General features: G+C 32.5%; 1 protein-coding gene and 1 pseudogene across 4 annotated transcripts in view; both read left to right on the top strand.

Moving 5' to 3' along the window:
- The window catches only part of Gclc (glutamate--cysteine ligase), a 117886-nt gene that overhangs the window by 81847 nt on the left and 20733 nt on the right, over positions 1 to 15306 (top strand). For all 4 annotated transcript variants that reach the window (XM_087407203.1, XM_087407202.1, XM_087407204.1 and 1 more), the window contains 2 exons: positions 3478 to 3663; positions 3745 to 3917. In XM_087407203.1, the coding sequence (XP_087263329.1) occupies positions 3478 to 3663; positions 3745 to 3917 (359 nt within the window). The remainder of the gene's footprint in view (positions 1 to 3477; positions 3664 to 3744; positions 3918 to 15306) is intronic.
- On the top strand, positions 3924 to 15283 carry LOC147909574 (uncharacterized; annotated as a pseudogene).

The raw sequence follows: 15306 nt of genomic DNA, 5'->3' as shown, positions 1-15306 counted from the left end.
ACAAGGTTTAGAGGCTCATCTTAATGAAACTTGAAGACATCCAAATTCTAAAACCTTTTTTTACAACGACTACAGACATAATTTAATGAATTTTTCAGTAAATAATTTTCAATCCAAAAGTAATAAATTTGTAGCGGAATCAATAGATAGCGTTTATTAGTTTAGCTGAAATGCCACTATCTCATATTAGACGTCTATCATAATAGATAGTTTTCCTCTATATTTCTATATGTTAACATTTTCAAAATATTTTTGGCACATCGCTTTGTAGGTATATTCTTTCAATGTCATATTATTTCAACATTAACTTCATATTGCGCGTACTTGTACGTTTACTTGCAATATTACTGAAACTATTGGAATCACAGTAATAACTATTAGAGTCTCAATAGTACCTATTAAAATCTCAATAGTAATTATCGGAGTCTCAATAGTAACTATTAGAGTCTCAATAGTAACTATTGGAACACCAATAGTAATTATTGAAACTTAATAGTTTTTTTTTAAAGGGTATGTCATATACTTTAATATAATTCAGTTATTAATATCAATTGATCTTAACTGTTTATAAGGCACTTTTAAAATAGAGTATACTGAGATAAATGTTTTATTAATATAATCATTTTTGTTAATTTGTGATTAACAGAAACTTTCTTACTTTATCATATAAAAATTATGTCGTTCTAATCAAAATTTGGTTACTCAAACTAAAGTTTGATTAGAATAACCAAGATTTGGTTATTCAATATAAATCCTGTTAAATTGAAAATTTGATCCAAATCTCTCTCTCTCTCTCTCTCTCTCTCTCTCTCTCAATGTCGTTTGGATATACAATATTACAAAATGCATTCTATTGTAAGTACTATGTAAAGATAAATTTGTAATAAAAATATAGGTTGTAAATATTGATTGTTTAGACGATAAATGTTTAAACAAATTGCTTAAAAATACCCATTTTTAAAAACTAAAAGTGCCAATCGATTCTACGTTCGAAAACAAGAAACTTTTATTCTTAGTATTTTTTCGATCCGGTGCTTTATGCAAAAAATTATTACAAACAATTGTTATAAACGGTTTGCATGCGCAAAGTCGGCTTCCGTCCATGTTCTGGGTATTGCATATCGTTCTTCGATTTTTCGATTTTGACAACTCGTCTTTCCTCTCATTTTGAGGTAGCTTATGTCTATGAGTCCCCTCGCCTCACTGAACTCGGGGTGCTTTCTTAGACTCACTCAAATCTAAAAAAGCACCTCAAGTTCAATAAGAATCGAATTCGTAGAATCGAATGGCACTTTTAATTTAAAAAAATGGGTATTTTTAAACAATTTGTTTAAACAATTATCGTTTAAACAATCAATTTTGCAAAATGAAGAAATACGGGTAATTTTTTTTTTCGTTTATGCTATGAATCATGTATTCAGTTTGGTGCTATCACGATTGTATTAGGCATGGATCTTAATGGATTAAGATCATTAAAATTGATTTCATCATTAATACGAACATTAACTATTCATTTTGTTATTTTATTTAAAAAATGGCTTTTTCATAGAAGTCCATGCGAACTACGTTCTTTTATTTTAACTCGAAATAAAGTTCCGTACAAAGTATCTCCAAAACCGACGGTAGTCGGTTTTTGGAACTACCTCTTAATTTTCCTATACACGTTTCATAATAGCATATAAATATTAGAATATATTAAATAAGCTCGAATATATGTATAGAATAATTAAATAAATTTTAAAATACGAACGCGCTCTTTTTTTTGTTGTTTAACCCTTCATGGTCATATTTTAAAAAAGCCACAGGATGGTTACTACTTTGGTAATCATTGGTTTAAAATGATCCGAACCGTTTCTGAAGTGTTATTAAACCAATAGTATTGGTTCCATTCTTCAAAAAATTACAGTATATAATTTTATTCTTTAAGAAAATGGAATAATCATGTTGTAGTGAAAAATTTAATTTTAACTCTTAAAAAAAAATCATAAACATGTTAATTTCGGAAAAATGCATTTTTACTTAAAAAATCATAACTTTTTAAATTTATTAAGCGTGTAAGGATGCAAGTTTAGAGACTTGGATTTTTAGTGAAGCCTTTAATTTTTCTCTTATACACAGCGATCGTTCCACGTGTTGGAATGTCTGCCCGGAGCACTGTTCCGTTCAACCATCTCGTTGACGGCGAGTCTTGAGATTCTATGCGGATGATATAGTCAGGCCGCGTGGAATCCATTTCCTTTAAATAACTCTAGAGAATTCGTCAACATTATAATATTTTTAAATGTAGTTTTAGCCTAATACTCTTGAGATGATGTATTTAAAAAAAAAAAAATAGTACGGTTACACACGTTTCAAAAAAGGTATTTATTTTGAAGGTAGAAGATGATCGTCTTTTAGATAAAAATGATGTTAAATTTCGGTAAAAGGCAATTTGTTTAAATTATTATTAATGTAAAAATTATTATTGTTATTAATATTGAAGTGAAATCGTAGGCACAGTCACAGGCACAATGGACATTCTTTCCTCATCTTTTTTTATACTTACTTGAAGGACACTCACAATCTTGCTTATTTTTGCAATTTAATGCAAAAATATAAATCATAAATTTTTTTAACAAAAATGACGCGTTGGTCACACTTGCTAACACTTTAATCTAAGAGAAAAACGCTTTTTGTGCGAATGGCTGCTAGACGCTTACTAATGGTCCGATTAAAGCTGAACATTTTTATCAATAATTGAAGTTTCAAACCTTCAGTCGATGGCAGATACGTCTTTTCAATGCCAGGAAGGTTCTGAAATCTAACGTGAAACATGATGTTCGGGTCATTTTAACCCAGAAGGACCATGAAGGATTAAGACAATTTTAAGTAATTTTATTTAATTTGAAATTTAAAAAATATGTTAAAAAAATGAATTGTATTACATGAAAATACAAAAAAATACATTTGCTGTCTGGAAAAGAAAAGTAGCTGTAAGCTTAAATGCAATCCTATATCATCCTACGCATGTACTTACTCATAAAACAAAACATTAGAATTTCGATGATACGGTAAAAGTAAAAGATTTAATATTTTTATTTTAAAGTATTATATTCAATCTTTTATTTGAATCTTTTTTGAAGTCTTTAATATAATGGGTTTATACATTAGCTAAGAATGTGTAAAAACACGTTTTCTTCTAATTTTTCTATAAAATTTGACGTAATAGAATATTTGTACGGATTCAGCACACCGAAGATTATAAGAAATCACTTTTCTTTCCCAGCCCACAAAAATTTAAAATTTGTAAACTTTGGATAATTTTCTTTTATCTAATTTTTTTATCTAATTTGTAATATAAAAAGTTAAGTAGCCATAATTGAAGAATTTTTTATTTATAAGATAAAACCTGCCAATTATGAGCTATTTTATGTTACTTTATTTATGCGCAAAGATTGATTTGTGTAAATATCAACTAATTGTAATGTTATTTCACAGTAATGTAAAATCACTCTGGAGGCCAGAATACGGTGCTTATATGCTTGAAGGAACTCCAGGAAAACCATATGGAGGATTATTAGCTCATTTTAACGTTGTTGAAGCTAATATGCGCTATCGAAGGCAAGAGGCAACAAAATTACTCCATCCTAACGAAGTCTTAATGTCATTAACTGTTTTCCCAAGGTAATTATGAAAAGATATTGTTGCCATAATATTTCATAGTTGGTGGTACTTTTTAAATTAGTTTTATTATTTATGTTGCAGAGTAGGAGCTCCTGACTTTACTGACCCTCTTACTCATCCTACACCCAATACTGGTGCTTCTAGGAGTTTATTTTTTCCTGACGAAGCTATATATCCTGGCCATCCACGTTTCAAGACATTGACCAGAAACATTAGAGAACGTCGTCGAGAGAAAGTTGCTATAAACATTCCTAGTATGTAACAATATTATGAATCACATCAGTATCTTAATATATATTTTTAATATATTTTGAGAATCAAACATATATTAAAGGTGACAGGAGAAATTATAGAAACCTTTAATCGGAGACAAATTTCTTCGTGCTGAAATTACTGCATGAGCAGCACTTTAATTGCAATATTCGAAATTAAGAAAATCATTTAAAGACTCATATCGATTTTTTTTTAAAGACAAAATAAAAATTCATTCTGATATCTCATTCGATATGTACTATAATGCAATTGAAGTGCACATAATTTTTATTTATTCATCGATAGCGTAACATCTCAAAGTCGGGGCCTACCTTTATATATGTTCGTGATGTGCACGCAGAGTATACACAGACATACGGGAGCTACAATTTAACATCGGTTCCGAATGGCAGTTTGAGAGTTCCGTCCTATGTACGCGGAATGGGAACGACGAAACAAATTTTTTATTAGAGAATTGGGTTAACTAGAATTTCCGTAAGAAGTTTCTCTGCCAGTCCCATGTAGTCGGAACAGAATAGTAACAGAATGGAATTTTGGTAACAAAATATATTTTATTCTTATAATTCAATATTTTTGAGTATTCACAGTAATGTTATAGATAAGATAATTGCACAAATTGTGCATATTACTGCTTTAATTGCATTTAAATAACGAAATATCGAAAATTCTTGTAACTGAAGTAACTTTCCATTTCGTTACTATTCCGTTCCAACTACATGAAACTACTGGTAAACAAATTTCTTACGGAACGGAATTCTAGTCAACTCAATTCTCTAGTAGGAAATTCATTTCGTCGTTCTGATTCCGTACATGAAACGCGCTCTGGCACTCTGAGAGATTTTCTTGAGAATAGATACTCTTGGTAGTTTACCAGATCGCCGAAGAGGAGGTATGAGTGAAAATTTCTTGGATCTGCCGCGGATCGAACCCGAGTCTCCTAGTATAGTAGACTCGCGCGCTGTCCACTATGCTACGCTCGTGCTCATAAATAATTTTATTTATTATAATTTTTTTTATTATGAAATTACGAAAGCTAGATTTTGCAAATTGATTTTTGAAAAATTATAATCTTATTTATTACAATTCTTCAAAAATCAATTTAAAATCCAATTCTGTATACGTTTTCGCAATTTCATAAAAAAAAGAAACCAAAAAATTCTAATGTATTGTAGTATTACTTTTTAAGAGATAAAATATCAGCATGATAAGATATCAACATGTATCGTCATTGCGAATAAGGAGTATACTGTTTTCATAATGTTTTATCTGTATAATTATCTGTTCATAATGTTTTAACTGTATCATAATGTTTTGAGAGCGAAATTTTCGTTAACAGGTTTCATGGCTTTATAAGATATAAGCCAAAATAAATTTCATGGCAAAATATTTTTTCTGCTAAACAATACACAGGATGTATCAAAAGTTTGCAAACGGTCGAATATCTTGAAAAAATAAAGCATTTTTGAGAAAAATGTTTTCAATAAAAGTTGTAGGGTTTATAAAGATCCACTGATCACATCCGTTTGACCTTGAGTGGCATCGCCAAGATCAGATCAAAGTCAAATCGATTTTTTTTTAATGGAATACCCTACTTTTGTTCCAGAATCTAATAGCTAATGTCAAGAGTTTTTTAAAATACTATAATAAAGTTATTTTATCATTAAGTACTTTTTTAATTATAAAGCTTGAAAGAATATCATCGACATTAGCATTATCAGAGATGTCTAACTGATGGCTAAAACCTTTTAAATATTATTCAGAATCATGATCTGGTGGATAACATTTGTCAAGATCAAGATTATTAGAGATTGTATCTCTTATTTTCATTTTCACGCAAAAGCGAATTTTTAGTATCAAAATGAAAATAATAGGAATAATTTTCATGGTCTTGGCCTTGAACAAATGTTATTCAGATCATGATCCTGAATAACATTCAAGAAATTTTAATCATCGGTTGGATCGATGCTACTATTTGGTAATACTTACTAAATATTTGTAAATATAACATTATTTTTTTATATTAAACAAATACTTATTTGTCTGACAATGTTTCACACACACACACACACACACACACACACACACACACACACACACACACACACACACACACACACACACACACACACACACCCACCCGCCCACCCACGCACCCACGCACGCACGCACCCACCCACACACCCACCCACGCACGCACGCACCCACGCACGCACGCACGCACGCACGCACGCACGCACGCACCCACCCACCCACCCACCCACGCACGCACGCACGCACGCACGCACGCACGCATGCACACGCACGCACAAACAAAAACACACACACACACTATACTGAATAGGTTTCTTCTGCTTTTCGAATGAATTGATAAAATTGAAAGAATTGAATGAATTAAATGACAAATTTCTGCTTTTGGCAGCTCCTTTTATATTTTGGAAATGAATGTGGGTGTGTCCTTTCAGGACTAATCAATACTCCTCAAGGTTTGTGTCAGATAGGATTCAGGAACACGGGTGGGTTCTTCTTTAATTAATGCCAAAGGTATATTTCACACGGATACAAGCTTTATTGTATATCACGCTTTATTGTATATTGTTATATCACACACGTGATATAACGACGTCTTATAACGACGATATATTTCAGTCTCTGCGCTCTATAACGGCGCTTCCGCACTAAAAATGCCACGCTGCTTCGAGTTCGGGAACTACATCCGGTCAGATTGGTTTTTATCGTCCGGGACATTCTCCCTCCTTGCGAGAAAAGAAAATATTTTGGCGGAGGATTTGTCGTATTACAAAATGATTAGCGCTGGGTTGCTTTAAAATAAAATGATGTATATGTAACTTATAACTAACATTTAAAACGATCAGACCTTTTCACTACACGTCCATTTCGGGTGGTGATATTGTTCGGATCGTCTGTTTGCTGCTTACAAACTAAAGGAACTTTAAATACGAAGCGCTACTACGGTCTGAGTGTTGAGATGTTGAACTAATATATATATTCATATAAATGAATTAATTTCAGAAATGATAATTACATGCCGATATGGTTGTTGGACTTTCAACGCAATCAATCTGAAATATTAATAATCCTCCCAAATTTCCCAAATTAATCTTAAAAAAATGTAATAATCTTTCTAATTTGTTAATCAATTGTAAGGAAATGATAATGAAAATGCAATTCATTGGTCATCGATCTCTATTTGTTTATAACTTCCCGGGAAGAAATGTTACATGGACATATTATATTTTAACTAACCAAATTAAATTCTATCAAATTAGAAAGTAAAATCCAAATGGTATTATCTTTGTTATTTATTTAGCTCTAATTATATGTATCATTTGTATAAAAGATTTGATATCAATAACACTAAGTTAAATTCCACAAAATTTTATGTACCATTTGTATAAAAAAATTACTTTTAAAAAAAGGTAAAAAAGGCGCTAAGAATACAGGTGCTTCTCGAACCTAAGTGATACGTTACGTATCTTACAATATTATTTCAACTCAAGTAATAGTAATTTTAATTCTTCATCAAAAATATTCTTTATACAAGATCTTTTTATTCCAACCCAAACAATGGCTGCTTTAATTCTCTGTTAAAAATTATTACTCTTTGAAAAAGACTGTTGTACAAATTAAAGCAAATTAAAAATTAAACGATAAAGTTTTAATTAACCAAGTTAAATTCTACCAAATTAAAAAGTAAAACCAACTGATATTAACTTTGTTATGTATTTAACTCTAATGATATATCATTCTTATTATTGATCTCAATTCTTATTGATCTCTAATGATATGTCATTCTTATTATTGATATCAATAATTGGCGCTAAGTTAAATCCTATATCACATTAAATAAATAATATTAACTCTAATGATATGTATCATTCGTATAAAAGATTTGATATCAACAATTGGCGCCAAGTTAATCCTCGGACAGCGGACGTCGTAATATTCGCACACATGGCGAACGCAGGATCAAAAGTGATCCAAGAATGAAATTGTTTTAAAACGTTTGAAAAGCAGTTTTTTATTATAATATATAGTAAATTATTTCAAATATGTAGAAGGGGAAATAAAAATACATATTTATCATAGAAACATATATCCATTTATTTATTTTCTTCACAATTAAAAAAAGATTAACTACAACTGTAACTCGCGCGTCTCCCGAGACCTTGCGTTCGCCGGTGAAAGGTAAAACTCCTATCAAACATAATAAATTAAGGAATATATTCCAAGTGGTACTATTATAAATTTTTATACAATGAAACCTATAGGTATATCTTTGTGTTCCTATTGAATTATCTTTCTATTCCATTCCAAATGGCTTTAACAAGAAAAATTAAAGAACTAAAGAAGTATTAAAAACATGAATGTAATATTTAGAATAAAAAAAATAAGAAATGTTCCCTTGAAAATAAAATTCATGCCGGTCTTCGACGTCAAAATCACCGTTCTTGAAGCGTTGAAACCACTCACGACACGTTCTTTCACTAATAGCGGCCTCACCATAAGTATTTGAGAGCATTCGATGAGCCTCAGCCGCATTTCTTCATATTGAAGTAGAAAATTAAAACCTCTCGCAAATGATGAGAATTTGGCTCATAAACTGACATTTTCAATCGAGAATAACTTTGATGTAGACACAAATCGACTAATATTTCTATGAGGTTATGTTGACAGATGCCCAAGTTTATTATATGATCTATTTATTTCGACCACCACTTACCGCTAAAGCCATTTATAAGAAAACGGCGGAAGCAAAGTTGTACATCTAATACCCTAAAGAATGTTTAAAAATATCCCACGATCTCTTAAAGAAGCCTTTCTATAAAATAATAAGTAAAAGCGTACATTATATTAGCGATGTGTATTAGGGTTTAGCAATTAAGCAATTAACAGCAAATAGAAATCTTCCCGAATGCGAGGACGAATACCTTTTTCTTCTTTTTTTCTTCTTCCAATAAAATTAAATCAATTTTAGATATACGATTCAGAATATAGTAGATTCACCTCGCATAAGGATGTTAATTAAGGAAGACTAAGGAATTTTTATTATAAATTATTAAAACTCTCAACTATTACCTATTAAGATTAAACTTGTAGAGTGGGGAGTAGGGCTTACGCGGAGCCTTGTTGCTTTATCTTAAGGAAATAAGCGCGAGTATAGGTTCTATTAAACTGTCCCGGACGGTTCAAAAAACAATCTGACCGGGTGTACGAGAGCAAATCAATAAGTACCCGTGTTTCAAGACAGGCGACGTTGCTGATGCAAGTTGGCATTACTATCGTGTACTATCATCTTTCAAACGACTCCATACAAAATTTCAGAGTGATTCATGCAATAGTCTTGATTTGACAACAATTCATAGTGAGCGTGTTTGATGTTTTCCGATACAATGAAAAAAGAGCAATATCGATCCGTGATTTATTTCTTATTTTTGGATGGAAAAACGTGCAAAGAAATAAAAATGAAGTCGGATGCCGTCTATGGGAACTCTTCACCACTTCTTCACTATGACAACCGTCAGATATTGGTTCAACGAATTCAAACGTGGTCGTTCGTCTGTTTTTGAGGAGCGCCTAGGCCGCCCGGCAGATGTGGTTACTGAGGAAATCGTTGAAAAAGTCCACGACATGATTCTCGCTGATCGCTGAACGAAAGTGCATGAAGTAGCAGAGACCGTAGGCGTGTCGTACGGAACGCCGCATTCAATATTTTGCATGATAACTTGGGAATGAAAAAGCTGTCGGCCCGATGGGTCAGCCGCGATTGCTCACGGTGGACAACAAGCGAATGCGGTTATCAATTTCAAAGCATGGTCAAATTGCGCTACGAATTGCTGCCGCATCCACCATACTTTTCAGATTTAGCCCCCTGTGACTTCTTCTTGTTTCCAAACTTGAAAAAATGGCTCGGTGGTAAGAAATTCACGTCGAATGAGGAGGTTATCGCCGAAACAGAGGTCTATTTTGCAGAGTTCGAAAAAAAATACAAATCGTATTTTTCTGAGGGGTTAAAAAAAATGGCAAAAGCGTTGGGAAAAGTGTATCCTCCTAAAAGGGGATTACGTTAAAAAATAAAAAAATTTTTGTGAAAAGCTTGCGTCTTCATTACTAACACGGGTACTTATTGATTTGCCATCATAGTTCCCGAACTCGAAGCAGCGTGGCGTTTTTAGTGTGGAAGCGCGTTATAGAACGCAGAGACTGAGGTGTATCGTTGTTGTAAGACGTGTGTGACAATAAAGCTTGTATCCGTGTGAAATATCCTTTGGCACTAATTAAAGAAGAACTCCCCCCCGTGTCCCTCAATCCTACCTGACATTTGGTGACCATGACAGGATTGCGGGGAAGATAGTGAGCCGATTCATTTTCACACGAGGGTCTGTTGCGAAATCGACGTGTGTGCAAGGCAGCAGGAGACAAGATAGACGCCGTTAAGAAACAGAGAAAAGTCTTTCGAATGGCCTTCATTAAAGCACTCAGTGTTCACTACAAAAATGGAGACTGCTTGAAAGAAGATAAGATGGTCGCATTCCAGTTCTTGGAAACCAAAATGACAAAACTAGACATGATGCATTCGACGTATAACCAAGCGCTCTTCCAATCAGACTTAGACGACGAGGCAATCACAAGAGACATAGAGTCGGATGATACATACAAGTCGCAGTATCTGACTGCGAAAATGAAAATAACGACTATGATGGCCGCGACGACCGAAGGCATACCAAGAACGATACCGAATAACACTACGAAAACGTCAAAGTTTCCCTAAGCTCGAATTATCAAAATTTAGTGATAATATCAAGGAATGTCTGCCATTTTGGAACCAGTTCAAGAAGATACATGAAAATTCCTCTATAAGTTACGAAGACAAGTTCCAATATTTGCTGCAAGCCAAAGTAACGCGTGAATGAACTTGTGAAAAGCTTCCCTCCCACAGGAGAGAATTACGTTAAAGCGTAATAATGAGTTTGAAAAATCATTTCGGACGTTATGATATAACGTTATGGTGATAGAATTTTACGTTCACGAATTACTTGGTCTAGTATTAGAGAACGCCATAAAGGGGAACAAGAAATCGGCACTCTCCGGCATTTACGACAAAGTCGAGTGTTACATACGCGCGTTGGAGACACTTGGTGTAATCACGGACAAATGCGCTATGTTGTATCCTCTGGTCGAGTCGTCCCTCCCCAAAGAAGTCCTACGGGCATGGCAACGTAGCGGGCAAAGAGAAACGACGGAAAGGAACGAACAAGAAACCACAGATCGAGTAGCGAGATTGTTAAAATTTCTAGTTAGAAGTGGAAAACGAGGAACGCATTGATATGACACGGGATTTGGGTTACCGATGGAGCAAGAAAAGAATAAGAAGCCGAAGAGCAAGACGGAATCATCAAAAGAAACGGCAAGCGCGAGCGTCCTTCTCGTTTCCAAGAAAAGCAGTCTGTATATTTTGTAAATCGAGTCATGAGAGTCTCGCTTGCGAGAAAGCACGTCAGTTATCGTTAGATGAGCGTAAAGATATCGTTAAAAAAGAAAACGCTTGTCTGAATTGTTTGATTCGCGGTCACATTGCGCAAAAATGTAGAACAAGGTTAAAATGCGATTGATGTACGAGATGACACGTGTTGTTGATGTGTCCGGACATATCTCGCAAAGAACTCGCACCCGCGAATAGACCGGACGACAATAAAAAAATGGCGGACGAACATAATTTAGTCACCTTTTGCGAAAGACCTGATGTCTGCCTCCAGATTCTTCGGATGAAGGTATATTCTACGCGGGAAAAAATTGTTTTTTTCGATTATCGATACGACCTCCCAATGTTCTTACATTTGCACCGATATCGCCAGAGAATTAAGTTACGTATCTCGCGGGAAAAGAGATGTTTCACACTCATTGTCCGATAAAGTTAAATCGGAATGTGGAAAACATGACGTGTTTTTGATACACGTGAAGAATCTGATGATTCATATGCATGCAATTTCACTGCGAATCAAGATACTATTTGCGGTACCATTTCGAGCATTAAAAGCGACACGTGAGTCGAAGAGCTACGTACTAAAAATATTATTTTGACTGACATTGACGGCAAAAACAATTCTATTGATATTCTTATCTTATTGCCAAGTTGTGACATCAAATTTTGTTACATATTTACTGGCAAATTGCCGATACTATTTGATACATCAAATCTTGCTGCCAATTTGTATTCTTTTTGCTAATAAGGTTTGCAGCAAGATTTTACAAGATGTTTTCAGCAAATTTAGCTATTTGGATAAATATAATATTTATCTCATCATAATATTCACTATTGCATACTTTTCCGTTCTTTTCCATGTAGGATATAAATTTTTTTGTATATTGATCTATTTTTATTAATTCATTCATTGTGCTCTTTAATCTATACAAATACTACGTGACATTTGCGAGATAGTCATTTTCTTTTTCTCGTTTCTTTTCATACTCTTTAGTAATAACTTCGGCGGTAATTAACGCAAAGTACTATCGCACGTTTTTGAATACGACAGCAATGCAACTTTTCCATATTTGTTGTCCACATGTAGAAGAGATGTGAAAAAGTGTAGAGAAGAATGCGAAAAAAATGTCAAAAGTGTGAGAAAGTGAATAGATAACATAGATGAGTAGATAGATTATAACATAGGTAGATGATAAATATCATAAACAGCCAAATGAAAATAATATAGAATATATATAAAATAATATGAATAGATAACATCGGAAGATGGATAGATAATATCGATAAATAGATAAATAACATTGACAGATTAATAGATAACGTACAATATATATATAAATAGCTGTAAATAAATAATGTACGCAGACAGATAAGATGCGAAAAAGGTGTGGATGAGATGCGGAAGACGCACCGGAACGCTGCGAAGAAGTACGGAATAAATGCGGAAAGTGCCGAAAAGATGCGGAAATGGTGCAGAAGTGATACTTAAAAGATGCAAAAGAGATGTAGAAGGATTGCAAAAGGTATGCAGAAACGAAGAGATGCAGAACAAATGTAGAAGAGATGCAAAAGAGATGTAGAAATGGTGCGGAAGAGATGCAAAAGAGTTGCGGAAACGGTGAGAAGAGATGCGGAGAGATGTAGAAGAAATAAGAAATTAATGTGGGAGAGGTATGAGAAAGGTAGAGATGTGCAGAAAAAGTAGGTGTGGAAGAGATGCAGGAAAAGTAGAAAGGCGGGAGAGAGGTGCGGAAAAAGTGTAGAAGTGCAGAAAAGATGTATAAAAAAGTATAGAAAAGGTGCCGAAAAAATGCAGAAAAGGCGTTTTAGAAAGCTCTCAACATCAGCTATTAGATTCTGGAAACAAAAGTAGGATATTCCATTAAAAAAAATGGAGGTGATCTTGACTTAATCTTGGCGACGCCAGCTCAGGTCAAATTGATAAGATCAATAAATAGACCTTTTTGAACTCTATAACTTTTGTCTGAACAATTTTTTTCAATAATGCTGTGTTTCCAATAATTAAAAATTTGTAACGCTTTATTTTGAACACCTAGTATACATATATTAGACTGACGAAGAAAAATTTTTTTTTAATTGGCTTCTTAATTTAAAAGCTTCTTTTTCATGTCAAAGAACACAAAGCTTTTTTTAAAATATTAACATTTAGACGTCAAAGATTTAGAGATCACTGAAGGAAAATCTGAAATGAGATATAACCTTCAGATTTTCCCATCGTGTTCAAAACAGAACAGAGCGAATATTGGAACAATTCGCAAGGTTTAATACGAAAATTTACAAGATTTAATACGTAAATCTGCTATCCGGAAATTTATTTGTATAATTATCAAAATTTTCGATAATATATTATGAATTATTTGAATCACCAATTATGATTCCATTGAAATTCTATTTCTATTTTTGTCCTTATTTGATGTGTAATTTATTTGATATGTAGTTTATTTCAATTAATTAAATGATATTTATTTTATATTATGTAGTCATTTCATTTTCTAATTGAGTTTCTTATTGTCAATTGAGACATTTTGAGGATGTCAAAACCACAAAGCAACATACTTTAGAACTAACTTTAGGCAAAATTTTAACTAGATATCTTATTCAGGGTGAATAAACCTACAATTTGAGAGGAGTAATGACCTATTTAAACGCTTAGAATCTTGCTACAAATCGACCTCGAAATTTGGTCATTTTTTATTAATCGGACTGCATTTCTTAAGGCATATATCGTAGAGATAATCGAATTATTGCATCGTGTTCAGCGACCAAAAAAACATACATTAAAAATTCTGATTAAACCTGATTTTTGTGTTAAATCAAATATGTAGTAAGGAAAATCGAAACTTTGATTTAAAAATCGTTTACTAGCCGACTCTAAAACGTAAAATCTTTTGATAAAAATTTAGGGGTGTGCTTTTGGCATGAAATAGAAATTTGTGAACTGAATGGCCGATTAAAACAAATATTTTTTTTTATATGATATTATATACAAAGAGGGTCAGGTAACTTTAGAATATTTCTGCTATTTTTAAAGATATGAAATAATATATTTATTAAAATTATATACTTGTAGCATCAAGAAAGGTACAATATACTACTAATAGTTTTTTATGGGTGGAGGCACGAAGATTTCAAGTTCACCTCCACTTTTTTAAATAGAATTGTATGATTTTTTAAATACAAAATAATATGTGTTCCTCTAATTATTCTGCATATAAAAGTATTAAGGTAGTGATAAAAAAACCAATAGTTTACAAGATATTTTATACTTTTTTCTGGCATATATTAACATAAAATATTAAATAACTCGTACACTATTAATTTTCTGATAATCGTACTTTAATAATTTTATATGCAGGGTAATGAGATGACTCAATTGATGGAAAAAAATACATAATTGCTTATTTAAAAAATTATCCTTTTTGCATATTTTTTTAAAAGTAACTATGTGTTTTCTTTCCACCAATTGATTTATTTCATTATTCTGTTCATAAAAGTATTAAGGTACAATTATAAAAAAATTAATAATTTACGAGTTATTTAATATTATAAATAATTATAAGTCGTTCACTGCTCACTGAGCTACATAACCTTACGACCCAAATACGACATTAGAGAAATAATAAACAGTAATAAATAAATAAGAAATATGATATTAAAGATTATCTATAATACAAGATTATCAAGTTATTCTACATTATGAATTATAATAAATAAACATATTAATCCCTTTTTTGCTCAGTAAACGCTCAGTGAGCAGTTTTTTCCGTTGAACGCAGCCAATAATGTAATGATGATAACATATAAATATAAATAACATATAAATCATCTGTGTGTAAATGTTATTTTCA

Source organism: Acromyrmex echinatior, chromosome 6, assembly GCF_024713525.1.
Source record: "Acromyrmex echinatior isolate Ae372 chromosome 6, ASM2471352v2, whole genome shotgun sequence".
Lineage (NCBI taxonomy): Eukaryota > Metazoa > Arthropoda > Insecta > Hymenoptera > Formicidae > Acromyrmex > Acromyrmex echinatior.
This window is presented reverse-complemented; position numbering and strand designations above follow the sequence as displayed.